Source organism: Mauremys mutica, chromosome 1, assembly GCF_020497125.1.
Source record: "Mauremys mutica isolate MM-2020 ecotype Southern chromosome 1, ASM2049712v1, whole genome shotgun sequence".
Classification (NCBI taxonomy): Eukaryota; Metazoa; Chordata; order Testudines; family Geoemydidae; genus Mauremys; species Mauremys mutica.
In genome coordinates, this window is record NC_059072.1 from 354,264,052 (window position 1) to 354,291,846 (window position 27,795).

Here is a 27,795-nt window from a genome sequence, read left to right on the forward strand (position 1 = left end):
AAAGTGGCCTGGGCAGCTGTGGGGAGTTGCAGACCCTCCAACTACCCTGGGCAGGAGGTCCGGGGGGCAGAGACACAGGCTAGAGGCTGCTCTTGGGTCCCCCCACCCTAAACAGGTGGAGAGGCCCAAGCTCCCCTGACTGGCTCTGGCTTCTGGCTTGGCCTGGAGGTGGGGCCCCCGGGGGAAGCAGAGGGACAGGGGTGGAGCCACGGAGGGGGTGGGACCTCATAGCCTCCCCACTTGTAGGAAGAGTCCGTGGCCCCTGCCATGGTGGCGCCTTGCAACCAAATGAACTTCAGAGTCCTCAGAAGTCACATCACCATCTCACGTCCAACTGCAGGTTTTACTTCCCACAACCCCTTACATAAACTAATTCAGCTCATCACCTAATGTTCTCCACTCCATGGAATAACAGGTGTGCTTGATGCCAGACTGACTTTTAGTTCCTGCCTCTGTCACATGTCATCAGGTTATACCCCTGTCACATGGCCAGGGTCAGTATCCCTTGACATCAGGGGCTATTGTTGCAGTGGAGAGCCAGAATATTGTCTCAGACTTTGTATATGATCAGTTCTCTTCTCTCTAAGGTACGTATTTTCATAGCCTTGTCAGCAGACACACATTAGAGATCTTTTCAAATGTCACTGCTGCCTTCTTTAGGAAAACAGTTCGGAGGATAAGGCAGAGGGTGTCTCTAGTGGATCTCTTCTTGACCCAAAGCTATTCAATATCTTTGCCAATGGTCTGGAAGAAATATCAAATCATTTCTGGGTAAGTTTGCAGATGACACACAAATTGGTGGAGTGATAAATAATAATGACAATTCAGTTATACAGAGTGATCTGGATCATTGGTAAGCTGGGCTCACTTGAACAATGTAAGTTTTTATACAGTCAGTTGCAAAGCCTATATATATGAACAAAGAATGTAGGTGTCACTTACAGGATGAGGGACTGTATCCTGGAAAGCAGTGACTCTGAAAAAGACATAGGGTTCATGGTGAATAACCAACTGAACATGAACTCCCAGTGCAATGGTGTGGTGAAGGCAGCTAATGCTGCCTTGCTATCTTTGGATATATAAGCAAGAGAATATCGAGTAAGATTCAGGAGGTGGTATTACCTTGGTATATGGCATTAATGAGACTATTAATGTAATACTGGAGTTCTGGAGTACTTCAGAAAAGCTACTGAAAAATTGGAGCAGGTTCAGAAAAGATCTACAAAAATGATTTGAGGGCTCCTTAATCTAGCAGCCAAAGGCATAAAAAGATTCAGTCTGGAAGATGAAGCTAGACAAATTCAGAGTAGAAATAAGGAGCATAATTTTAAGCAAAGGTAATTAACCATTGGAACAACTTACCTAGAGACATGGTAGATTCTCCATCACCTGAATTGTTTAAAGCATGATTGGATGTCTTTCTAAAAGATATTACCTCTTTTGACCTGAGTGTTTGGCCAATATTAGGAGTCTTGCAGGTTATTTCAGTGAAGAGGAGAAATTGATGATGGAGTCAAGTATTTCTTTGATGCAATCCTGAATATTTAAAAAAAATGTACAAAGTTTTGTTTCCCTGAGCATAATAAGAATCAAACAGCAGGAGACAGTCTCTCTCTCTAGGCTTTTTCTTAAATCCCATTTCCTATGCTTGTTCTGGCTGGCCCCTTGGATTTCTGCTGCTTTCTCTCACATGCACAATCACACAGTTGCAATTAAATCAATCCTCCATACCAGCATTTGTTAACAGATTCCCAGGAAAACACTTGGACTGCATGGTGCAGCCATTGCCTGGGCTTGCATGTGGTCTAGTCCTTGGGCAGTGGTTTTGCATTGTTTCAGCTACCACTAAAAAAAGGGGCATTTAATTGCTCCCTCATTTAGTGTGAATGGAAAGCAGCTATCCTACTCAGCTGTTCCAACAAGGTGGTGGTGTGATTGCCCAACCTCTGTCATAACAATATGCTCTAGCTCAACCGGAATCTTTGGGCTCGATACAGGAACTATTGGGTAAAATTGTGGCCTGTGATAGACTAGATAGTCAGAATGGTCCTGTCTGGCTTTGAATCTATGAAACTTGGATTGTAAACCCTTTGGAGCAAGGGCCTTGGGGTAGATCCTCTGATGCGGATGAGCAACTCTCAGTGCAGCACTGAGATGGGGTGTGGGAATGGAGGCTTTAAGATACCTTTATGCTCCCCTGATACTGGGCACTGCTGGGCCCTGGGCTGAGCCCCAGCATAAGTAAGAGTAGCCTTTGGGCTGCTACAATTGACGCCTGGCTGCTTATGGCCCCAAGGATCCAATCCAGTAACCAAGACATAGAGATGTTCCATCCATAAGCTGGGATAGCGGCGAAGGAGGGGCCTAGGAACGCAAAGCAGCTGGAATGCCCACCAGGATCTCACCCTTTATCTTTCTATATTCTTCTACATCAGGCACACAGAGTTTGCTGTAAAAATAATAACATTAACGTCACAAACATTAACAACCCAAAGCCTTCCAGCACCCTTGGGAGAAAGGACATTATCCATATTTTATAGGAGAGGAAACTGAGGCACAGAGTGGCTAAGTGACTTCATGAAGGTCAAACAGGATATCTGTGATTACGCCAGGAATGAAACCCACATCTCTGGACTTCCAATCCATCCTATGAACAAAGCAGTTAGTGATGATAAGACCTGGTAGAGGTCTCTTGGTATGCTGAGCCACAAGTACTTTAGTTTGCTGGGTTGGGAGGCTAAGAACACTTCCGCACAGTGGCCTGGGAAAGACAGACAAGTTCTCCCACAATGCACTGTGGAACGATTCCTAGAGCAGCACAGCTCAGAGCAGCACTAAGAACCGTGGGCTACGCCCCAGAAATCCTAACACCTGACCCAGGCTAACCCCAGCACCGGCATGGACGCAGCTACATGGGTATGACTTGAGCGTGGCTTAGCAGGGTGGACATTCACACCCAGGGTTGGCTCACCTGGCTGCCTGGACTTGGGTAAACTGCAGTGAAGACATACCCTGAGAGCAGGATACGTTTCCCCGACTGGGGACATATCAGATGTGAAACTGACAATACAGCCTTTGATGTGTTGTAAGAAACCTTCAGTATGGTTTGTTTTTTCTTCAGAAGGGATAAGGTATTTGGGGGGAAGGGAGAAAACTGCACGGTGGGGGAAAAATCGTAGGAATGTTATTTACCATGGCGGGGTTAGGGGGGAGAGAATATTCCTGGGAAGGCTGCAGAAAGGGAGGGGTTAATATGTTTCCACTCTTTCCAAATCCTCCTCACTGAAGCCCCTCCCCTAGTGCAGCCAAGAAGCAGAGGAATTTCACAAAACTTAAAAAAAAAAAAAAAGTGGGAAAAAAAAATAAAAAGTGCTGATTTTTTTTTCTAAATAATAACTAACAAAGTTCCTTGCTTTCCCCAAAAGGAGGCGCCTTTGATGAGACTAAAACAAACTGCTGGCGGGAGCTCTGTGTAAAGAAGGAATTAGCTGTGTCGTGCGTGTGTCTCATACGCTGACTCTGTGGGCGCTTGCTGCTGCTCTTAAGTAGCTTTGTGGATATTGAGTCCTTTTTGAACGCTCTGCAAAGAAAGTGTTTGGGGTTTTGGTTTTTTTCCCCCCCTCCTCCCCTTGAAAGGAAGAATGATTCCTGAAATCAGAGAGCTTTTCTTTTTCCTGGGATTTTTTCTGCTTTTTATTGCCTCTGAGATTGAAGCCAGAGCTCGTAAGTAAAGAGCGATTAAAAAATAAGATATAAAGGAATGATTAAGGATGAGACGTATGGGAGGGAAGGAATTTAATGATGGGGACCAGGACTGTGCAGTTGTCTGCTGGGGGATTTTTCCCCGAGAGATTCTGTGTCTGGAAGGAATGATCATCATGGATAATTAGTGATAATTAGGAAAGGCTGCATTTGGCAGGCATAAGTGCAGAGGTGCATGTATTACTAGCATGTGGTCTCCCTTATGCTGACAGCAGTGGGTACCAGGTATGAAAACATAGGGTCAGATTCTAATCTGGGACCCACCTGTGTAAATTCTCTTCACTGGCTCTATTGCTGCTTTCTGCTGATGTAGCTGAGATCAGAACCTGAGTCACGAGGTTGTGAACAGCTCAGTGGCTAGAGACAGCTTTGCTTAGAGAGCACGAGCTACTGATTGATGCTCCGGATTGTATTAACCAGGCACCCGTTCTCAGGTGACAGAATGCAGTGTCAGTAACATCTCAATGAACCTCTTGCCCCAGAACAGACTCTCAGGTGCTGAGAGTTATGATTTTTGAGCAATCGGCTTTTGCACCAGTGATGTTCCAAAGAGAAACGAGCAATGCCACAGCAGCCCTGCTTGTGGCAAGTCTGTGGTAAGGAACTCAGATCACAGTGTTCCAATGGATTGAAGCTGGGAGGTTTGTCCTTACAGATACGGAGTAAAAAAGATGCTCTTCTGATTAGATTGCATTACTAGCATGCAGGAGACCTGACCACTATTCCCAGCACTGCCACAGGCTTGCTGTGTGTGGCCTTGGGCAAGTCTCTTAACCCCTCTGTTTCCCCATATGTAAAATGGGGCCAATAACGCTGTGGTGTTCAGTGTTTGAGGTATAAGTCATTACAGTCGCTAAAATGCTTAGAGATCCTGTCTTTAGGGTATTGGCTTCATACTTGTCCATGAAGTGCCTCGCATGCAGGCATCCGTGATAATAACAGAAGTGCTAACAAAGTGCAAAGGTTTGTTAATAAATGGATAGAAGTATTTGCATTGAAAACTAGTGTGGATGCTTTCTCTTCTGCCTAGCTTCTAAGGGAGCTGTTACCCGTAAAGCTTTTGCTTATAATTTCTTCTCTCTCCCTCCCGTCCAAAGTGAGTACAGTGCAGGCTTTCATTTAGTGCAGCGAGCTACTGATGCTCCTTTTCTAGAGGTTCTTGTTTTCAGAACCCACCATGCCTGGGTCTTCCTCTCATGGCACATACAGGGCTGTAAAGAAAGTTTTCCAAGGCAAGCCCAGGTAACTGAGATTCATTCCACTTTCTGACAGAACTAATCAGAAGGCAAAAATATCACTAACAGAACCAATTCCTAGTATTGTGATAGTTGATACTAACCAAAGAGCTTGAGAAGGGGTTTGAAGCCCCATGCTTCAGGGTTTAAGACATTCTCTACCTATTAGGGATTAGGATGAGATTTTCATGGGAGGCAGGTTCTCCCACATCTGCCCACTGTGGGGTTTCTTGCACCTTCCTCCGACGCATCAGGTGCCGGCCATTGTCAGAGGCAGGATCTGGTCTAGCTAGAACTCGGAACTGATCCAGTCTGGCAATCTCTACCTTGCTCATGCTTCTCAGTGGCAGGTAGGAGCTGCAGATTTCCACTGACTGGCGAATATCCTTTAGAAACTATGGGCCAAATTCCTCCGTGGGGCAACACCACAGAAATCAGCCATTATGCTAAGGATGAGTTTGGTACCAGGCACATATAAGATTCTGTTACTTACCTTGCAGAACTCCCTATCCCCACCCACTCCCCCAAGGAGATATTTTTTCGGAGCAATAGTTTCGACTGGAAGTGTATATCTCAGCCTGGTCAAGGTCTGCCTGTCCTTTACTGCTAACTACCTGATTTAGGAACAAGGGCATGGGTGACTTCTTTTCCTAGTCTGCCGTCTTCACCTTTCCTCTCTGCTCACATTACACAGCAAGCCTGTTTTGTGCCTTCATAGACTCAGCAGGGAGGTTGTTTTGCAGTGGGATATAAACATGGGCATCTCTCTGCTGGCCATGATGCAGGAGGAGTTCCTTCTTTGGCATCTGGTCCGCTGACCTGGGAAAGCCCTATACTCCAGCCCCAGCAGCTCCTCGCTTTACCTCTGAGTTTCAGTGAGACAGGCTATTATTGGTAGGGGATGTTTATTTCATTCACTGGTATTTACTCACCAGATGCAATAACATCCCCACATGCGATCTGGAAACTGGTAAACTACTGGTAATGCAGTTTAGCATATTGAAACTAAGATATGGAGTTTTGTGCCCAAAGCTTATGGCTTCATCTGCTTCTTCTTCTTCCTATTCCCCATCATATAAAAGTGTTAGGGCTTAATCTTGATCTGAGGTATGTGAGTAGATGTTGCTCAAATCAGCGGAGCCCCTGCACAACTGCTTTACAGCTGATTTTGCAAGGCACGTGGCAATTCAAAGCTACATCTCTGAGATCAGTGCTAGCTCAGCTGAGGGCTCTCCCAGGTAGCAGTGATGGAGGGGCGATGCTAGCTGGGGATCTTACAAGGTAGAAGTAGGAGCCTTTAGCTGGTGAGCTAAAAGAAAGCAGGGCTGACGGTAGACATAACTCTCCTCTCTTCGGCCAGAAGAGGTCTCTCTTACACGCAGCTAGACAGCGGCTGCTCCAGCTCCTGCACCTGTTAACTTGTCTGCTTTCAGCTGTCAGGCAGTGAACAAGTTCCAAAGGGTTAGATGTTGTTCTAGCCAAGGGCTGCCTTCAAAAGTGATTCAATGGCAGCACAGGCTGGTAGATTTTCGTCTGAGTGTATAGACACGCTGCATGTACCAGTCCTTACGGTGAATATGTGTGCTGTGAGTTCACGCACGTCGGTCCAGATTCTGCCATCCTTACTCCCAGGGAAATCAGCGGCTTAGATTGTTCCCTCCCCGGTGAAAAGCTGTAGGAGGGGATTTCTTGGGAGGAAGCCTACATGGGAATTTCCTAGCTGAGATTTCCCTGAATCATCCTCTCATGGGGTGGTAGAGTTTGCTCCCCTGCGGAAAAGCTGCCCCTGGGATCTGCATGAAGCCTTGTAGCTCTGCAGCAGCTCTGTCCCCTCCTGCCCCCTCCCCCCACCAATGCAGCACTACTGGAGCTTTGCTACCGGTGATTATCCCGCTGGCTGCAGTAGCTCTCAAGGATCTGCAGTGGGATCCAGAGCAAACCTGGCAGTTTATTAACTTCAGAGCCTAGATCCGTGGGGTTGGAATGTAGACCGTGCACATCCTCTGCAAATCCTGCCCCTGGCCCACCCCCCTGCTCCCCGGTGCACCCTGACTCCACCTCCTCCCCAGTAAGGATCACAGGCAGCACAGCGAGGTCTCAGAGCGCGGGTACGGTGCGTTGGAGGCCCTGAGCCCCTCTTCTGAGAGGAGGGATTAGGCACTAGTCTGGGATCCAGGTGACCAGGCATCAAGTCCCTGACCTGCCACAGACTGTGTTACTCAGCCCTAGGGTGACCAAACAGCAAATGTGAAAAATCAGGACGGGGTGGGGGGTAATAGGAGCTGATATAAGAAAAAGACCCAAAAATTGGGACTGTCCCTATAAAATCGGGACATCTGGGCACCCTACTTAGCCCCTCAGTTCCTCATCTGTACAATGAGGAGAACAGCGCTGCCCTGCCTCACAGGGGTGCTGGGAGGATAAATACACTGAAGATTGAGACGGGCTCAGATACTGCAGTGTTGGGGGGGCACGTAAGCACCTTAGCTTGATCGTTTCCACGTGAAGGAAGGCGGATCAGTGCATGGAGCTAGCCGGGATGACCGAGAACAATGAGATGACATGAAAAGTGAGGCGTTAGCGTAAGGGTGGCGGGTCTGGCTGTCAGTGTGATGATGATGATTTAAGAACCCAGCCCCATGCATTGTGCCCCCTTATACAATGTAAACCCCATGCTAGCACAAAGCCGACAATAACAAAATCAGTCAAATACATACAGTTATTAGCTAGAGAATCTACAAAGAGCCCGGTCGAAACTGGTCATGCAGAGACCCGTTTTTAGTGCGTGTGCTCGATCAGAGGGAGCGGCTCCTCGCACTGGGATTTGGCGATTTCTCCAAACCGGGAAATATTCGATGGACTGGAATGGAGGTGTGTGGTGTGAAATGAGATCCCTCAGAGCTTGCACAAATAGCCTGGGGATGTGTACAGAAGAGGAGGGATGGGCCAGGGGTTAGGATGCTGGCCTGGGACTCAGGCCAAGTGGGTGCAATTCCCTGTTGCTCTACAGAGTGTCGCTGCAGAGGTGGGAGGGGCTGGCTGCCCTGTGGATGTAGCTAGCATTTCAGATGGGTACATACTCGGGGTAGCCTGCCTCTGAGGTTATAAATCAGTCAGAACTAGCTTCTCCAGCTGGAATTTACACCTCCAACTCAAAGTGTAGACGTGCCCTTAGCCTGCTCTACACCTCAAATGTAGGTTGACCTACGTATGTGGCTCAGGGTGTGAAAAATCCCAAGAGACGTAATTAAGCCAACCAAAGTCTTCTTATAGACACTGCTAGGTTGACGGAAGGCATTCCAGATGGTGAGCACTCAGATTATTGAAATGGGGTTCAAGCATGGTAACTATTTATCAGTACATCGCAGACAGTGCACAGCCGTTTAAGGCAAGGAGTGCGGAGTAGCTTATTCATTAGAAATGAGGACCAGCAGCTGAGCAGAATAGTTACCTGCATTGACATTAGCGCAGGCCACCTGGATTTGTATCCATGTTGTTACAGAAAGTGCCACAAGATTTATAACGACCCCGTGTGGTCATGATCACAGTTTCAGTCCTCCTTTGAAGGGTGACACCTCCCCAGAAACATAGCGCCCCCCTAACGGCCTGCTAGGGTATTGCTTCAGTGTTGACTCCAGGAGGAGCGTGCCAACTAATGAAACTAGCATTGCTTCCTCCAGTGCTCTGGGTTTCTTTAGTCATCTTCCGGTCAGTACAGACCCAGGCCAAACTATCGGAACTGACAAGATCACATCTCCACGTGCATTGTCATTGAAGTATTGCTCACACCACTGTAGTTAACTATTGCCTGGCACAAGAATGTTAATCTGTACTGGCACAAGTCTTTCATGGAACATGTAGCAAACCTTGACATGGTCCAGTGAAAAGCAACAAAAGACATGGATTCCCCCATGGGGAGAGGTAATAATGTTTAGGGCTGTTCAGAATAGCAAGGAGCTAAATAAAAGCTGATGCGAAAGAGGCGTATGAAATAGGAGAGGCAGAGTGGTCCAGTGATGAGGTGTTAGACTGGGAGTAAGCAGGCCTGGGTTGTGTTGTCTGCTCTGTCACAGACCTGTGGGGTGACCTCGAGTAAGTTACTTCCCCTCTGTTTCCCTTTGTCTAGTCTAGTGACATTGTAAGGGCTACGGGACAGGGACCGTCTGTTGCTGTGTGCTTACAGCACGGCCTAGCACAGCGGGGCCTGGAACTCCACTGGGGCTTCAAATGCTGCTGTAAAAAATATAATGTCTGGCTGGGGCACCAGAACAGGGGGAGCCGGGGGCCATGGCCCCATCACTTTTTACCTGCCGTAAGGGTGAGTGACAGGGGTAGGGGGTCTTGGGAGGAAGAGGTAGTCCGGGGGCGGGCTCTGGGGGGAATGGGCAGTGGGAGGGCGGGGATTTGGGGAGAATGGGCGGTGCGAGGGCAGGGTCTCGGGGGAATGGGCAGCGGGAGGGCAGGTGCTCGGGGGGAAAAGGTAGTGTGGGGGTGGGGCCTTGGGGGTGGGTTTTAGGGTGCTTCTGCCACTCCTGATGTCTGGTCTAGAGGAGGTCAATGAGGAACACTGATTTGTCCTTCCTCAATCCACAAAAACAAGGAGGCACCCTGGGAAATTAAAAGTCAACACACCGAAATCCGATAAAAGGATGTACTGTTTGACACAATGCACAATTAATCTGTGGAACCCACTGCCCTGGGATATCACTGAGGTCACGAACTCAACAAGAATGTGACTGTGGTCGCATGCCCTTTGCTAATGTAGAGTGAAACAGGGCCTGTTTCACATCAGTGTCACTGGAGAATCCAGGAACTATTATTTTATCAATGAGCCTGGAAGTCATCTTGACATGTTTTTTTTTAAAGACCCCTTTTCATAAGGCCTGATCCAGCTTCCATTAAAGTCAACAACAAAACTCCCAATGACTGCCTTGGGTACAGGGTTAGGCCATCAGCTGGGAATGGCCCTTTAATGGGGCTGTCCACAGGAGTGCTAGTTAAGAAGATTTCACTAACGCATCCGTGTCTGGTGGGGAGCAGGTCGTGAGACCTCATTAACGTGCTTTGAGATCCTCCAATGAGATGTGCTGTGTGCAAGTGCAAAGGGAAATTGTTTCCATGTATGTGCTGTAGCTACAACCCCCTAGAAGCTCGATGATGTTTAGCACCAGGACTTAGTGCATGTATAGAAGTCAGCGCTGATACAAGAGTAGCTAAGATGCAACAGGTCAAGAACCCAGTCTATTTTAACAAGTCCCCTTCACAGCTTTTTCTTTGAAGCCCTCCGTAAACACAGGGCTGTCAGATCAGCTCCTGGACTTTCTGTACCAGACGTCGTTTTTTACTTTTTATTTACAACTGTGCTTGAAACACTGATGCTGATTAACACACACTCAAAACAAGGTTAGCTGGTGAGGGCATGACCCTGATGAAAACCTATGGCACCTAAACCCCTGCTCATTTGTACCCTGCTCTGAAAAGTGAAGAGGGGTGTGGCATGAATCTACAATCTATGGGCATAACAAAGATTGACACAAAAGCCTGAAAAGGCCCAGAGGTGACTATTGAAATATACATGAATATAAGGCCTGATCCAGTGCAGTCAGTTGAAATGTGTCCATTGATTTCAATGGGAGCAGGATCTGGTTCATAGTTACTCTGGATTTACCCCAGTGTATCGCCACTGAACTCACTTAATTGATTTCAGATTTTGAAACATTAATTTTATGGTCCTTAGAGATTCCATGGCACTTTTCACAAGAGTAAGAACCCCAGCTGAATTCGAATAGCCTGCTTACCTAGAATTCCCCGTCTCTCTTCCACTGGATACAGTATTTTTCTTCAATCCCTCACCTACACATTAGTGCGGCGTAGCTGCCCACTGTTTAAAGGCTGCTGTGATTCTCCCCAGAAGTGGCTGCATGTGGTGGGGAAAGTGAACCTTGTAGCCAGTGATGAGCTGCCAAAATCTTAACAACCGGTTCCCTATAAAAAGTTCTGATTTAAGGGGAGGGGGGAAGCGGGGGAGGGGCCGGGGTTGGGGGAGACATACTCGTGGGGCCAGGGGCCCCTGCAGGGCCTGAGGCATATTGCCCCACTTGCCCCCTCCCCTCTGGCCAGCCCTGGAGCTTGCAGCAGCCCCCCACACACACACACCTTGCCGGGCTGCTCAAAAAGTGGCAGCAGGACGGCTCTGGAGCTCAGCTGAGCTGCCCAGCTGGTGCCGGCGGCTGGCCACGCTGCAGCTGGGGGGAAGCGGGGGAAGGGCCGGGGGAAGCCTCAGCCTCCCCAGCTGGGAATCCTGGGAGCAACAGGATGGTCCGGCCACGCGCCTGCTTGGCGCGCTGGGGTCTAGAGCCGCCCCTGGGTCCGGCCCGTGGACCGGAGTTCTTTGCCCACCTCCTGGCCCTTTAACAACCGGTTCTCCATGGAGGTCTAATTTTATCTTGGGAACCAGTGGGAACCGGCTCCAGCTCACCACTGCATGTAGCTACAGTAGCTTGTAAAGCACTTCAGGATGAACAGGGCCAAGAGAAATGTAAGAGATGATTACTACATTCTGTTTGAGAAATTGGGGGTGGAGGTGGGGTAATCCCCTGGGATGTTTTGGGCATGGGTGGTGGGGGACAGCTGCCCAGTGAAATATTTTCAGCTACATGACTGGAAGAGCTGGTCTCTATGTAGAATTTATAGGCCTGTTGGCTAAGAAGGGCTCCCCTCCCAAGTCAGGAGGTCCCTTGTATTCCGATAGGTCTAATCCCTTTGGAAGAGCAAGAAGAAAGTCTGTGTGTTTGGCGCCCCTTGTGTGGATGAGGGGTTTAATGAGCCCAGTTATCCCCTCCCTCACACAGAGTCACACCAGCGTGACCCCGGAGTGAGAGGAGACTCAGGCCCACTCATCTGCCAGTGAGCACGAGGCTTCTCCGCAGTCTGATACAGGAGGGGCTGGGAGTGTAATCAGAATTTCACGTGTCCCAGCCAATCCCCTTGCTAGTGTTTGGAGTCGAGGAGTTGTGCGTGTATGTGTGGGTGATGTGGACCTTCAGTAAATTTTATTCTTGATCATTTAATACGCCCAGACAGAAGTAAAATGAAAACACAGCTCACCCTGAGTAGGTCGACTCTTTTTATAGCCATAACATTATGTTTCAATAACAGCTACACACACTTTTTTTGTTAATAACCTGGCATGTGGGCTTGGGAACCTGCCCAACAGGGCCTCTCCCCTAACCGCCTGGCCGTGTCTAAGGACTTTCAGTCCAACCATGCCACTGTCAGCTCAGCACTTGCTACAGTGACAGACAAGCTGACCAATAAATGCACATTCTTAGACAGTCTCTTTCATTTGGCTGGCCCAGCCCATAACTCGCTGGATACAGGAGCAGCATTGGAAATGGATGCACTGCATTGTACGTGCTTTGGGCCATAGCCTGAGCTGATGTAAACTGATGAAGATCCGTTGAAATCAAGGGAGCTATGCCATTTACACCAGCTGAAGAGCTGGTCCATTATGCAGGATTGTTGGATTGCTGCCCCAGCATTAGCTGGAGCTTGACACTACAAAATGTTTAGGGTCTGACTTGCAGAAATGTAGGACTGGAAGGGACCTCGATAGGTCATCCAGTTCAGTTCCCTGCACTGAGGCAGAACTAAGTATTTTCTAGACCCTTCCTGAAAGGTGTTTGTCTAACCTGTTCTTAAAAACCTCCAGTGATGGAGATTCCACAACCTGTCTCTAGGCAATTTGTTCCAGTGCTTAACCACCCTGACAGTCAGGAAGTTTTTTCTATTGTCTAAACTAAGTCTCCCTTGCCGCAATTTAAGCTCATTGCTTCTTGTCCTATCCTCAGAGGTTAAGGAGAACAATTTACCTTCCTCCTCTTTATAACCACCTTCTACCTACTTGAAGACTGTTATCATGTACCACCTTATTCTTCTCTTCTCCAGCCTAAACAAACCCAATTATTCAGTCTTTCCTCGTGCTTCTTCTGCCTTGCTTACAACACTCCTGCTAATACATCCCAGAATGTTGTTCACTTTTTTTTGCAACAGTGGTACATTGTTGACTCATATTTAGTTTGCGATCCACTGTGACCCCCAGATCCTTCTCTGCAGTACTCCTTCCTAGGCAGTCGTTTCCCATTTTGTATTTGTACAATTGATTATTCCTTCCTAAGTGGAGTACTTTGCATTTGTCCTTACTGAATTTCATCCTGTTTATTTCAGGCCATTTGTCCAGTTTGTCCAGATCATTTTGAATTAGAACTCTATCCTTTAAAATGCTTGCAACCCCTCCTATCTTGGTATGATCCGCAAACTTTATAAGTGTACTCTCTACGCCATTATCCAAATCATTTATGAAGCTACTGAGTAGAACTGGACCCAGGAGCAATCCCTGCAGAACCCCACTCAATACGCCCTTCCAGCTTGACTGTGAACTGTTGATAATTACTCTGTGGGAAAGCTTTTTCAACCAGTGATGCATTCATCTTATAGTAGGTTCATCTAGGCTATATTTCCTAGTTTGTTTATGAGACAGTCATGTGACATTGTATCAAAAGCTTTACTGAAGCTGAGATATGGGTCAGCAAAGCTTGACTGTGAGTTTCTCCCATGTGTCCATCTCAAGTCAGCGGTAACGGTACACAAACCTCCAACGATTTGGTAGGGATAAACTGCTGAGATCTGTGATCATGACTTCTGTAACCCAGAGTGTCAGGGACCAGACCAGCCGCTGGCCTGCTCCCACTAACTTCCCTGCTAGCTGCACTGCCTTGGGATTGACAGAATGGCCCAGCCCCTGACTGGCTGCTGGTTTAGCAGCCCTGGCCCCTGTACCAGATCAGTGGCTGCTTGATGCGTACCATGCCCTTCGCTGTGCTTGCCCTTGTTCCAGTCCCTCCAGCCCCTGCTCTCCTCCAGCCTCAGACTGCTAGCTTTGATCCCTGTCTCTGCCTCTGGCTTCTGACTCTACTTGACCCTCTGGTTCTGGCATTTGGCTTCTGTCACGCCAGTAGTGATCCCTGCCTCCACCTCTGCCTTACGATTGGTTTAACCCCAAGCTCTGGCATTTGGCTCCTGTTGCTCCAGTACTCACCCTCGGCTTGTTTCCTGAACACTGACTGGTAGGCTGAACTCTCACTTCCACCACTAGGCCTGCCCACCACGGCTCGGTCAGCGACATCGAGCTCTTTGGGATCTGCTCATATTTCACAGGCGACAGCTCGGTTTACATTCACCTGCAGATGATGATTTAGGAGATGAAATGAAGGCTTTGTAGGTTCAGCTTAGAGCAAGAGATTGAGGCAATACTGAGGGCCAGATCTTCAGCTCTGGTGAAGTCAAGGAATCATGCCAATTTGCATCAGCTGTAGACCTGATGAATGTACGACCTCCCGCAACCTAAGAAAGCGGCACAAGAATCCAGATCTGCACTAGACAGAGAGGAGAAAAACAAATCAGATTCTTTCCTTATAAGAAATATGAGCATCATGTCTCTGACTGATGAACAGGTTAAGCTTAGGGAAGGCTCTCTTCCACACCCACATTTGAATGGTTTGTCACCGAGAACACCCCTTACCGAATTAGGCCATCTTCCCCAACGGAGACCATGATTATGCTACATGGGCTCTGCCGATCCAGCTTTATGGGTATAACTCTAGAGACAGAGCCCCCGGGTGTAGATACAATGTATGTCAACAGCAATAGTCCAACCGGTGTAGTAACACCAGCTCCTTGAATGACGTTAGCTTTGCCGACAGAAGCACCCACTCAGCGAGCCAGTCTCAGAGCCTGGCGGGACAGATTTGCTCTATGGTGCTAACACCAGCTGTATGTGTTTAGGCTCTGAAGCCTAGGGAGAGGGAAGGGCTTTAGAGCCTGATCTCCAGACCCAGCCCAAATGTCTACACAGCTCTTTTTAGCACTGTAGCTTGAGCCTAAGTCAGTTGACCCAAGCTCTGAAACTCGCTGCCGCTCGCTGTGTAGACGCACCCTCAATGGCTAGAATAGCAAGTATTGACCAGACATGTTGATTTGAACATTCACATAGTACGGGATCTTCTTCAATGCCTGCGCTGGTTTCTGCTTGCTGTAGCTGTCCATCATGGACATGGCAAACGGCAGAGAGAGCTTCCCCTCTTTTGATATTTCAGTTTCAGACCTCATAGGCTATTGTTACGTTCCTTGCAGGGGCTAGTCAGCACTGAACATATAGAGGTACCTTCCTCACAGCTTTACCTGGTCTAGAGGGAGGCCATTGTTTACTCTGCAGTTCTCTATGCCTTCTAGCTGAAGATCAAAACCACTTTACCAATGCTAAGGAATTAGGATTTGCAACTCCCCTAATTTAGAGATGGGACACTGAGGCTGTGATTCCCTTGAGGTCACACAGAAAGCCTCTGGCAGAACTCCAGAATTGGTTTCTAATCAGAGATCTCTCCAGGAAGCCTGGGTCTGAAATAGCAGGGATTATGTTGTCTTTGTTTTTCCCCTATGGTTAATTATTATTCATTGAAGGGCACGGGGACAAGCATGACTGAGATATGGGATGGCCTGTTTTTACCTAGGATGTTTAAAACATGGGGATACATGGGATCACATTGGTGGCAGTTCTCAAGGTCTGAGAGACGTTTCCATCCAGCACAGTCCATTGGTCAGAATCAGAAAGCAATGCCCACCCCAGGCTTGCCCTTCAGGAGGCAGTCAGTGACCGCTGTGTTTTGATGAAGAACTTGCTCCGTCTTGAAGCAGATGGAATTCCATCTTTAGAGAGCCAAAGGCCTTTGCTGGAGTCAGACACTCATCTCACAAGCTACCACAGGATGATTAAAAAGGGCCAACTTCTGTGTGCTGTTCCCAGCACAAGGAGCTCTAACCTGCTCCCAGAGAAATCAATGACAAAACTGCCATTGACTTCACTGGGATCACCAATGGGCTGCTGAAGGAGCGCACTGCCCCTTTAGGGACAGGCTGGAGCTTACCACCACGACAGCCCGGCGTGGAACGAAGGAGGCCCTGTCCCGCCCTAGGGCTGGGCTATTTAAAGAGGCAGCTGAGGGAGAGAGAGGGAAGTAGAGGTGGGTGGTGGGTTCTCTCTCAGAGCTCCTGGAGACCAGCCTGATCCAACTCAGAGACTTTGTTGGGTGGACGTTAAGTGTGGCAGCTCTGAACCAGGGCCCTGAGGTAAGGCCCTCATGAACTGTGTATTGTGATTGCTCCTGTCCTGAACCCTCATTAAAAGGGGACGTGGGGTTTTGTTAGTGTGTGGTGGCTTCTTCTTGCCACAGGCTGTTAAAGCGAACCCACTGCTGCCCAATCTGGGTAAATCAAGGTGGGGCACACCCCACTGGGACACAAAGGGGCATGCAGGGATGGTACAGGCCTTTACATGGCCCCAAAGGATCACTCTCAAAAAAACACATGATCTGATTAAGAAGACAGTTGAAGGACATAGGACTGGAAGTGGCCTCCTGGGTCATTGAGTCGAGACCTCTATGGCGGGGAACAGGTGCGAGTGACACCTTAATTCTTTTGTTACATTTCTATCGCCTGCCACAAGGAAGCCACGTGTGGGGCTCTAAGAGGTAACCTGAACACTACAGCTCTTCTTGAAGCTTCTCAGCTCCTTGAGTGTGCTACGTGGAGCAGACACAGCCCCTTTTTGTACTGGCTTCCACAGGTGCCTTGACTTCCTCCTGCCTTTGGTCTCCCCAGCTGTAAGGTGGGGCTGCCAGTACTTATCTACCTTGCAGGGCTGTGACATTGCTTATTTATTACATTATCCTTTCAATGTGGACTGAAGAATGTATTCTAGCTAACAGGGGCGCACCCTCTACTGGGCATCCAGACAATAGGTAAAGCGAACCCCCTGGAATCATTGCCCCATGGCACTGATAGCAGGCCACTCCATCCATAGTAAATAAATAGCTGCCGCCGCCTCCCCTCAGGATCCAACAGTGAACAAACCCCCCTCCATGCCCAAAATGCCCAGGGCTTGTAACGTGAGTGGAAGACTGGAGATTCTTGGAGATTTTAAAGAACAGGTTAGACAAACACCTGTCAGGGATGGTCTAGATCAGGGGTTCTCAAACACCTCTGCACCACGACCCCCTTCTGACAATAAATATGACTCCATGACCCCAGGAGGGGGGACCGAAGCCGGAGCCTGCCTGAGCCCCACTGGTTGGGGTGGGGGGGAACAAAGCTGAAGCCCAAGGGTTTCAGCTCCAGGCAGGGGGGGCTGTAACCTGAGTCCCAACATGCAGGGCTGAAACCCTCAGGCTTCAGCCTCAGGTGATGGGGCTCAGGCTTCGGCTTCGGCCCTGGGCCCCAGCGAGTCCAACTCAGTCCTGGTGACCCCATTTTAATCCACTTTGGGGTCCTGACCCACAATTTGAGAACTGCTGGACTAGATAATACTTAGCATCGGCGCCCACTTTCCCCGGCGCCGGTGGGGGCTCGTGCCCCCCCCAGCCCCACCCCATCTCCATCCTTTCCCCACTTCTGCCCTGCCCCCATTCCAACCCCTTCCCCAAAGTCCCCGCTCCAACTCCACCCCCTCCCTGCCCCTATTGGACCCCTTCCCCGAATCCCCGCCCCAGCCCCGCCTCTTCCCCGAGTGCGCTGCGTTCCCCCTCCTCTCCCCTTCCTCCCAGCACTTGCCGCGCAAATCAGCTGTTTCACGGCACAAGCGCTGGGAGGGAGCCAGGGGGGAAAAGCAGGCAGGAGGTGCGCCCAGGGGAGGAGGTGGAGGCAGAACGGAGGTGGAGGTGAGCTGGGGCAGGGGGGCGGGCAGGGAGCTGCCGGTGGCTGCTAAGCACCCACCAATTTTTTCCCAGGGGTGCTCCAGCCCCGGAGCACCCATGGAGTTGGCACCTACAATACTTAGTCCTGCCATGAGTGCAGGGGACTGGACTCGATGACCTCTTGAGGTCCCTTCCAGTCCTAGGATTCTGTAAGATTAACAAATCTCATCTCTGATGGACTGAGGGGCTTGGTGGGGAATCACTGGCTGAGTCTTGCTAGTCTATGCAAGGCATGTCCATTGGAGCCAATGGGAGCAGCGGTAGGGAAGGGTCCTGATGCTTTTAAGGGGATCTGTAAATGCTGATTCTGCTGTCTCGTACACTGGTGTAAATCTGGAGTAACTCCACTGAACGACACCCAGTGAAGTTGATGAAAATGAAAGGAGGTGAATCAGTGTTACTGTTATCACTGCCTGCAAAGACGAAGGGGCTCGAACGGCCATTGCTTTAAACCTTGTGGAGTTGTTTACACTGGCATAAAGTGAGAGTAAAATGCTCCCTCACATAAGGTGGCTGCTCTGTGGCTATCCATGGTGCTACTCAACATGAGCACGGGCAGGGGCGGCTCCAGGCCCCAGCACGCCAAGCGCGTGCTTGGGGCGGCATGCCGCGGGGGGCACTCTGTCGGTCGCCGGGAGGGCCGCAGGCGGCTCTGGTGGACCTCCCGCAGACGTGCCTGCGAAGGGTCCGCTGGTCCTGCGGCTTCGGTGGAGCATCCGCAGGCACGCCTGCGGGAGGTCCACCGGAGCCGCGTGACCGGCGACCGGCAGAGCGCCCCCCGCGGCGTGCTGCCGTGCTTGGGGCAGCGAAATTACTAGAGCCGCCCCTGAGCACCGGGATGAGAATCTGGCCCAAACTATTTGTTTTTCACGAAGAATTGTCATCCTCCCAACTCAAGCTCTCTTTCTGCTGGATCCTGCCCTGCTATCATAATCCCACCCTCTGATGTCCGCAAACGGACACCGATCTGGGCACAGCTCAGATTTGGCTTTGGGACTTCCTTGCAGGAGGATGCTGGAGCAAGATCTTGTTTACACATGAGCCCCACTGGGAATTAGCATCCCTTAGGCCACATGCTACCCTCCTGCGGAAGCATAAAACAAGCACCCCAAATGCAGTAAGGAAGCAGGTATCACGTAAAGAAACAGGTTCTCCTTGCTGGTGAGAAGGGAGGATTTTGTGCCAGTTACGCCAGTGAATCTGCAGAGAAATCCACACAGAACAATATGGACCCTGGGGTACCACTGAGTGGGCCTCTGACCCTCACTTCACTGTGAGGTCTTGGGATTAGGGAGACTGGGAATCATGAGAGCTCAGTGTGTGAGCTTGGACAAGTCACTTAACTCTTCTGAGTCTCAGTTTCCCCATCTGTAAAATGGGACTAACGATGCTCCTTTGCAAAGCGCTTTGAGATCTATGGAGGATAATTGCTACATATTATTCTTGTTCCCCCTGCTGCACAGTCCTATTGGCTTTGGCTCCCAGGACCATACCATTCTACCCTCTCTCCCAGCTGGGCTGTGAGCATAGAGGGAAGATGTCCGCATCTGCAAAAGGGAGTTTGCCCATCCAACCATTGCTCTCCAGCTCCAGACCCTGACGTGACACCTCCAAACCTCTGCAGCCCCAGCTCCACAGATTATCAGAGGGAGGCGCATGGTGGCGCTCCCACTTGTGCTGATTTAAGGGTGAAGGCTGTCCTGTTTTCTCCTCCTTCAGAGGGGGGCATGTGGGCCGCCGTAAGGAAAACCAGCGAAAGCCATTGGAATGGGAAACCAGGTTACGTTTTTTCATTTGGTACTTAATATTTGAAAGTCTTCGCCATGAAAATCCTCTTTTTGTAAAACAACATGACTTTTGTGAGCGTGTTATTGCTGAAGACGGCAATAAATAAGGAGACTGGAGCCCGAGTGGCAATTTACAGCCACAAATGGCTTTTCGCTCAGAGCAAATTGGGAAGATGTCCAACATTTGGCCTATGAAAATGAAATTATTATCCTGGCATGGGAAAAAATGATCTGAACCTCGAAGCTTCTAAGCCTCCTCCTTCATTACATCTCTGGATCACCTTTAACCAAACATCCATGCGCTTGCTGCCAACTATGCACTGGAGTGCTGCTGAGATGCGGACAAGTGTCGATGGGTGCCTGAGACTACCAGTTCTTTGTAATTTTAATGGCAGGACCTTTGCAGACATTAATCAGGCTTGCTTTCTAGGGCTGGATTCAAACCAGGGTTCCACTTGTGAAAGACGAGTGATTAAACATTTAAACCATCCAGCCAACTGGCATGGGGAGCCTGCTAGCTTAGCAAAGCTATGTCATATTAAGGCAACTATATTTCTTCATCTTCAGCATAATTCATTAAGATGCTGCAAGCAGGGAAAAATGAAGTCATAATTCACTCTTTTGAAAATTATTATTTTTTTACTAGTTTCCTGCAGTTGCGTAGATAAACACAGTCCTTGCGCCGTTGGTCATTTGCTCTAAGACCTCGTCGTTCCGAACCATCAGGGTGGGAAAGATGAGTTTGTTGGTTTGTCTGGTTTGGCATGAGTTATGTGAGTGGTTTTGGGAACTGAACGACCACAGACTTGGAGAGAATGGAGACCCCCAAGGATCCACCCAGAATGCAATGCAAACGTCTGCATCAGCACTGAATGCCATTCTGTTTGTAATGGAATTTTCTGCTGTAATTGACAATGCGGCCATTGTATCACATTAAATATGGAACGTAAAGCCTGTTTTTTGTGCAGTCACTTAAGGGACTAACAAAAGGTGGTCTTAACACAGAGGTGGGTTTAATCCTCAGGAAGCTCTAAAATCCACTATGGCTCCTGCGGAGACGCATTCAGATGGAAATAGAGTTGCAATTCAGTGAGGTGAAAGAGGGTTACGCTGTGCTTGTAGCTCCATTTTAAAACCCCACTTCTGTCTCTGTTTGGTTCTGTGTAATTATAGTGCTGTATATACCTGGTATCTCCATGGCCCTGTTCAGTTCAAGGAATCGAGGGCAACTGTGGCTCAGTGTCTGCCTCTATTTTTAAGGTACGGTGCAACGGATAGAGGTCATCCACTTTTACCCATCACTGCAGTAAGGTACCTAAATGCCAAATGCTGTACCTAGAACAGCAGGATTCATTCAGAAGGGACTTCCACCGCGTTACTGACTGGTCATTATTACGTGTCACAGCAGTGTCTGGAGACCCCATTGCGATGCAGTTGCCAAACACATGATGAGAGACAGTCCTGGCCTGAAGAGCTTATGCTCCAAATAGAGCACCAGACAAAGGGTGAGAAAAGAAGCCGGAGGTAAAGTGAGTTGGCCAAGGTCATGGGCAGAGCTGGGACTAGAACCAAGTCCTTCCAAGTACCTGACCAGCAGCATCTCCACCACATTACCTGGCCTTCCACTGCCAAAGTGCAATTCATAGACTCATAGAATCATAGGACTGGAAGGGACCTTGAGAGGTCATCTACTCCAGCGCCCTGCACTCATGGCAGGACTAAGTATTATCTAGACCAGTGGTCCCCAAACTCTGGGGCATGCCCCACAGAGGAACATTTGGGGGGCGCATAGTGGGACCCATGCAGCCAGGGGTGAGCTGGAGCCGGTTCGCACGGGTTCGCGCGAACCCGTTGTTAAATTTAGAAGCGGTTTTAGAACCGCTTGTTAATTGGCTTCCCTGCGAGGGAAGCTTTGATGGGCTCTGCCTGGGAAGCCTGTAATTCCTCCTCCCGGCCGCCGGGGGCGCTGCGCTGTGCTGCGAGAGCCATGTGAGCTGCCTCCTGGCCCTGTTGCTGCTCCTGCTCTTTGGACCTCTGGCCCTGGGGCTCCTGCTGCTGCCGGTGAGTCCCTGGCTGCGTCCTGCTGCTCCCAGCCCCCCCCCCCCTGTGTGAGTATCTGCGCCCCTCCCCCGCCTTCCCTGCCCACAGCCACCCCCTGCCCCCAGCCAGCCCCTCCCCCACCCCCTGCCCCCAGCCACCCCCCTGCCCCCAGCCAGCCCCAGCCCCACCCCCAGCCAGCCCCAGCCACCCCCTGCCCCCTGCCCCACCCCCTGCCCCCAGCCAGCCCCTGCCCCCCCAGCCACCCCCTGCCCCCAGCCAGCCCCTGCCCCCCCAGCCACCCCCTGCCCACAGCCAGCCCCTGCCCCCAGCCAGCCCCAGCCGCCCCCTGCCCCCAGCCCCTCCCTGCCCCCAGCCAGCCCCAGCCCCCAGCCAGCGCCTGCCACCCCCTGCCCACAGCCACCCTCCTCCCCCAGCCAGCCCCCTGCCCCACCCCCTGCCCCCAGCCACCCGCAGCCAGCCCCTGCCCCCAGCCAGCCCCAGCCAGCCCCTGCCCCCAGCCACCCCCAGCCACCCCCTGCCCCACCCCCTGCCCCCAGCCACCCGCAGCCAGCCCCTGCCCACAGCCACCCCCAGCCAGCCCCTGCCCCCAGCCACCCAGCGACAGCCCCTGCCCCCCGCCAGCCCCTGCCCCCCCCGGCCCCCAGCCAGCCCCTGCCCCCAGCCAGCCCCAGCCACCCCCTGCCCACAGCCACCCCTGCCCCCAGCCACCCCCAGCCACCCCCTGCCCCACCCCCTGTCCACAGCCACCCGCAGCCACCCCCTGCCCACAGCCGCCCTCTGCCCGCAGCCAGCCCTTGCCACAGCCACCCTCTGCCCGCAGCCAGCCTCTGCCTGCAGCCCCTGCCACAGCCACCCCCTGCCTGCAGCCAGCCTCTGCCCACAGCCGCCCGCAGCCCGCCCGTCTGCATCACCTGCCCACAGCCAGCCCGTGTCACTCCCTGCCTCCAGCTAGCCCTGCCCCACGCCCCTATCTGCAGCCAGCCCCACATCCACTGGTGCCCTGCAGTTCCCAGGGCAGTAACCCTGCACACCTGCTTTAATGAGGGGGGGGCAGGGAGCAGCTGGGACCCACATATGTGCACACCCTAGAGTGACCAGACAGCAAGTGTGAAAAATCGGGACGGGGGTGAGGGGTAATAGGAGCCTATATAAGAAAAAGACCCAAAAATTGAGACTGTCCCTGATCACCACCCACACATGTGAAACGGAGCTCATTTCTAGTTCAGCCCCATCTTTTTAAAAAAGAACTTTAGGTAGGGTTAAAATACATCTGTATTTTCCTGGACATGTCAGGCTTTTCGGTTCTTAATCACCTCCTGGGAAAATATGGACGTATGGTAACCCTATTGGTACAAAAAATACATGCTGTCGCACATCCCTTAAATCAGAACTTTTTATAGGGAACCCGTTGTTAAATCAGAACTTTTTATAGGGAACCCGTTGTTAAGATTTTGGCAGCTCATCACTGCGTGCAGCCCCCACAGGGGGCAGGGAGGGAGCACCACCCAGTCCCGCTCCAGCCCCTGCTCCAGCCCAGCTCTGCCCCCCTTCCCTCTCCACCCCCAGGTCAGCTCTGCCTCTCGTCCCAGCTCCTTCCCCATCCCCAGTTCTGCCCCAAGCTCCTGCCTTCAGCTCAAGCTCCCACGCTGAGCAGGAATGGGGGGCGGGGGCACAGAGAGATTCCATTACTGGTGTGCAGGGGGCGACAGGAAAAGTTTGGGAACCACTGACATACCCCAGTGTCTCTCAACCTTTCCAGGCTACTGTACCACTTTCAGGAGTCTGATTTGTTGTGCGTAGCCCCAGGTTTCATATTACTTAAAACCTACAAAATCAGACATAAAAATACAAAAATGTCACAACGCACTGTTACTGAAAAAATGCTTATTTTCTTATTTTTACCATATAATTATAAAATAAATCAATTGGAATATAAATATAGTACTTACATTTCAGCATATAGTATGTAGAGCAGTATAAACAAGTCATTGGCTGTATGAAATTTGAGTTTGTACTGACTGTGCTAGTGCTTTTTATGTAGCCTGTTGTAAAACTAGGCAAATACCTAGGTGAGTTGGTGTGTCTCCCGGAAGATCTCTGCATACCCCCAGAGGGCTGCGTACCCCTGGTTGAGAACCACTGATCTACACCATCCCTGACAGGTGTTTGTCTAACCTGTTTATAAAAATCTCCAATGAAGGTGGTTCCACAACCTCCCTAGGCAATTTATTCCAGTGCTGAACCACCCTGACAGTGAGGAAGTTTTTCCTAATGTCCAACCTAAACCGCCCTTGCTGCAATTTAAGCCCATTGCTTCTTGTCCTGTCCTCAGAGGTTAAGGAGAACAATTTTTCTCCCTCCTCCTTGTAACAACCTTTTATGTACTTGAAAACTGTTATCATGTCCCCTCTCAGTCCTCTCTCTTCCAGACTAAACAAACCCATTTTTTCAATCTTCCGTCTCATCTGTTACTGCAGCAGCTTCCGGACAGGCACCTTTCTCCAGATACTGGTCTTGAGGGGGATGCCCAAGCAGAGAAACTAGTATACACTTTATGCTGAAAGTGGCAAGATTTGAGTTCATCTTGCTTTCTGCTGGTAGGAGAATGTGCCTACAAGATGTGACACATCCCTCCATGTACAAGGCAGCTACCCTGGCTCAGCTCCCCAGAGTGCAGCACGGGTGTTCGTTCCACAGGGAGGATATAGGGCCAGTTGGGGTGTTATGTCAACGTGTGTGTCATGCGCTGTGGAGCAAAGGAGCTTCCAGCAGACGACAGGGCACCTCATGGCAGAACAGGTGCTAGGACATTTTAGGAGAAGAAGCAGCCAGGAAGCTCACCTCTATTCACAAAAAGGGAGGCTGGCTTCTGAGCAGCTGGGCTTTGGGACCAGAGCTGGGTCATTTGTATCCTCCAAAGGTCCTTGCTAAAGCCTAAGGGTGAGATCCTGACTTCAGTGGGCTAGGATTTCACCCCAAGTGCTGAAAGTGCAGATTTTCAAAGGCACCCAGCTCCCGCTGATGGTCAGTGGGGGCTGGGCACTGCACCTTTGAAAGTGAAGACATCAGTCAGTACCTCCTGGAACCACGGAACAGCCCCAGACTGGGGTAAGATTTTAAAGCATTGTAAATCCTTAAGGTGGCATAAGGATTTCAGCTGCCTTATCGCAACATCATCTGACCTGAGCCACCTTTATGTAGGGTGGCTTAAGCACTTTTAAACAGCTAATAACATACAGTGACAAGTGTGTACTTATTGATGACAGAGCATAAGCCACTCGGTCTCTAGGACTGCCTGCCTGTTGGCATGCATTAAAGTGGGCATGCTTCTAGCTGGTTCTCATGGAGAAACTCTAGATTTACACAGGTGTAACTGAGATCAGGCTGGCTCGGATTAAGTGATCATATCAAACAACGCATGCACACACGTGTAGTATCTTTTACTATACTATGGTAACAGAGATTGAATCACATTTTCTCCTGGCCATATGCAACAGTCAATTTTCAGTCATTCAATATGTCTGTCTTTGGGGAAAATTCCATTCAAGTAAATAAGAGTTTTGCCATAGACTTCAAAGGAAGCAGGATATGGGCCCTAGCTTTTAGGCTTCTGCAATATATAGAACCTGTGATTTTAATGCTGGTTGGACAATGGCTTTTTTCCTGAGGACAATTTCAACTTTTGATCAAAAACCTGAAAATATTTTTGTTTTTCAGCAATTCTCTGTCAAAAAATGTTTGATTTTTCAGGGGGGTTTGGCTGAACTTTTAAAGCCAGAAATTGCCCCAAACTGAAAAATGTTTGGCCAAAAATTGGAACATTTTTTATTTTCATTTTTTTTTTTAAAATGGAAAAGTTTCCAAGAAAACAGACACTTTCCACCCCAAAAAATTGTTTTGTCAAAACCCCAATTTTCTGTCAGTACATTTTTGGCCAGCCCTGCTGTGAATATTATTATTTCAGGGTGTATGAAAGTGGGCATTTCAGACACTGGTGCAAAAATGTGGTGTTCCTGTGCTCTGTTTCCTGCACTGAAATCTAAGAAGAAACACTGGGTGGAAAAAGAGAAGATGAGATTCTAAGCCACGCTCTAGCATTGCAGACAGGCTGCAAACCTGGTATGAGAGAACTGCTGATGATTCCCCCCTGTACATGAGAATCATTTTACAATCTAAGTAGACAAGACAGGATTACTGGCCCTACAGACAGGGAACTGATGCTTATATGTGACTCAGCCAAGGTCACTCAGGAAGTCTTTGGCAGAGCTGGGAATTGAATATCGCCCCACCTCCGTCCTATTCCAATGCCTAGTCCCAAGACAATCCTTAACTCTAGTTTATTGAAAGACATTAGTGTTGTATGTGTAAGCAGGGTCTGAATGAGCTCTCCCCTGACAGCTAGCTGGGAGCGGGAGAGACTTCAGGAGCAAACTGTATTTACATGAACACACCTACTCCGCCTAGGTATCCAGCAGGTAGATCTGTGTTGCTCAAAGTGATTGAATTTGGTTGGTGTTGGGTTACAAATCACTTTAGTGCTGTATGCCGGGGTAGTGAGTTGCTGTTTTCAATGTTGTTGTCTTTATTGTATGAATAAAGGGAAGCAGAACTGTGCTTAACCTGTCCCAAATGAGGGGGTCACCCTCAGTTGAAAGTACTTTATTAAGCCAGGGGCTCAAATGCCAGAGGCCTATGAAAGTAAGAGGGGTAGGGATATGGGTCCCAACCACAAGGTGTGGACTCTCCTTAAGTCTGGTTTAACCAGTTCCTCCTTCCTCCACTGTTCAAAGATAGAGCTAAATAGACTCCATTAGGAGCCTTTATTATTTTAAGTGCTCAAATAAGAGCTGAAATCACTTGTAGTGGGACAGCATTTTTGCCCAGCCTGCTAAAAGCTGAAAATCACTAGGAGCCGATAACCACTAAGAGACTGACCTGCAGAGGTTACAGCAGGAAGGCAGGTGGCAGCAGAAGGTGAATGACAATCAGTTGGCAGGAGCGGAACAAGTGGCTGGTGAGGCAGCTAGTGGAGAGGAACTGCAGCTGATGGGACAGCCAGACAGACCAAGTGCTAAGATGGCAGAGCAAGCAAGGTGCCTTCTTCCCCAGGTGGGAGGTGAACTCACACAGATGGACCTCTGAACCCTGGATCCTCATTGACCAAGGACAACCACTGTGAGTGGGGTAGGGTGAGGGAGCAGAATGGGGCACAGAAAAGGAACTTTTGGTTGTAGAACTCAAGAACACGAGGCGGAAGGCTCTGCTCCACGCACTCTGGGGTGGTGTCCTGCTCATAGTTCTATGATTATGAATCCTGCTTGTGGCATTTTCCCTAATTAATGTCAGGTGCAGGGGCAGCTCCAGGCACCAGCGCAGCAAGCGCGTGCCTGGGGCGGCAAGCCGTGGGGGGCGGCCTGCCGATTGCCGTGAGGGAAGCAGTTAGGCAGCCTTCGGTGGCATGCCTGCGGGAGGTCTTCCCGCGGCTTCGGCGGGAATTCGGCGGTGGGTACTCTGAAGGCGCGGGACGGGCAGATCGCCCGCAGAAACGGCACTGAATCTGCATGACCAGTGGACCGCCTGCAGGCATGCTGCCGAAGGCCGCCTGACTGCTGTGCTTGGGGCAGCAAAAAACATAGAGCTGCCCCATGTCAGGTGGCATCCCTCCTTTCATTAAATGTTTTTTTTCTACACTTAGACTCTGTGCTTGCAAGTGGGGAAGTTTTGCCTCTCAGAGGCGCCATGGGGTGGTGTGTAATTTCCCCAGGTTACTGGGTAGGGGCTCGAGCCGGTTCTGTTGTGTTCTTGAAAAGGAACCCCTAGGTATTGAACCCGGCCCTGGTTGTTGCCGGCTCCACCTGGCAGAAGAGTTACTTATGTAAGACACAGGCAGTAATTGTCCCACTCCACTCGGCGCTGCGGAGGCCTCAGCTGGAGTACTGTGTCCCGGTTTAGGCACCAGGCCTTAGGAAAGATGTGGATAAACTGGAGAGAGTCCAGAGGAGAGCAACACTGTAAACGCGTGGGACTCACCCCTGAGGCGCCTCCTGCTGGTCATCTCAGGGAATTAGTTCTTTGACTCAGGAGCGCCCTTTTGAGCTCCTGGCTCCCAGCCTTTTTATACAGGCCAGCAGGGCCGCCCAGAGG

The 27,795-nt window shown here is 50.1% G+C and overlaps 1 protein-coding gene across 4 annotated transcripts in view; it reads left to right on the plus strand.

Moving 5' to 3' along the window:
- The first annotated feature begins 421 nt into the window (after positions 1 to 421).
- The window catches only part of CHRDL2 (chordin like 2), a 65,105-nt gene continuing 37,731 nt past the window's right edge, over positions 422 to 27,795 (plus strand). For 2 of the 4 annotated variants that reach the window (XM_045022518.1, XR_006580759.1), the window contains exon 1: positions 21,055 to 21,095. In XM_045022518.1, coding sequence (XP_044878453.1) covers positions 21,068 to 21,095 — 28 coding nt within the window. In that variant the 5' untranslated portion in view covers positions 21,055 to 21,067. Of the gene's footprint in view, positions 588 to 21,054; positions 21,096 to 21,622; positions 21,652 to 27,795 lie in introns of those variants that run through there. The other 2 variants (XM_045022520.1, XM_045022519.1) reach the window with 2 other exon arrangements.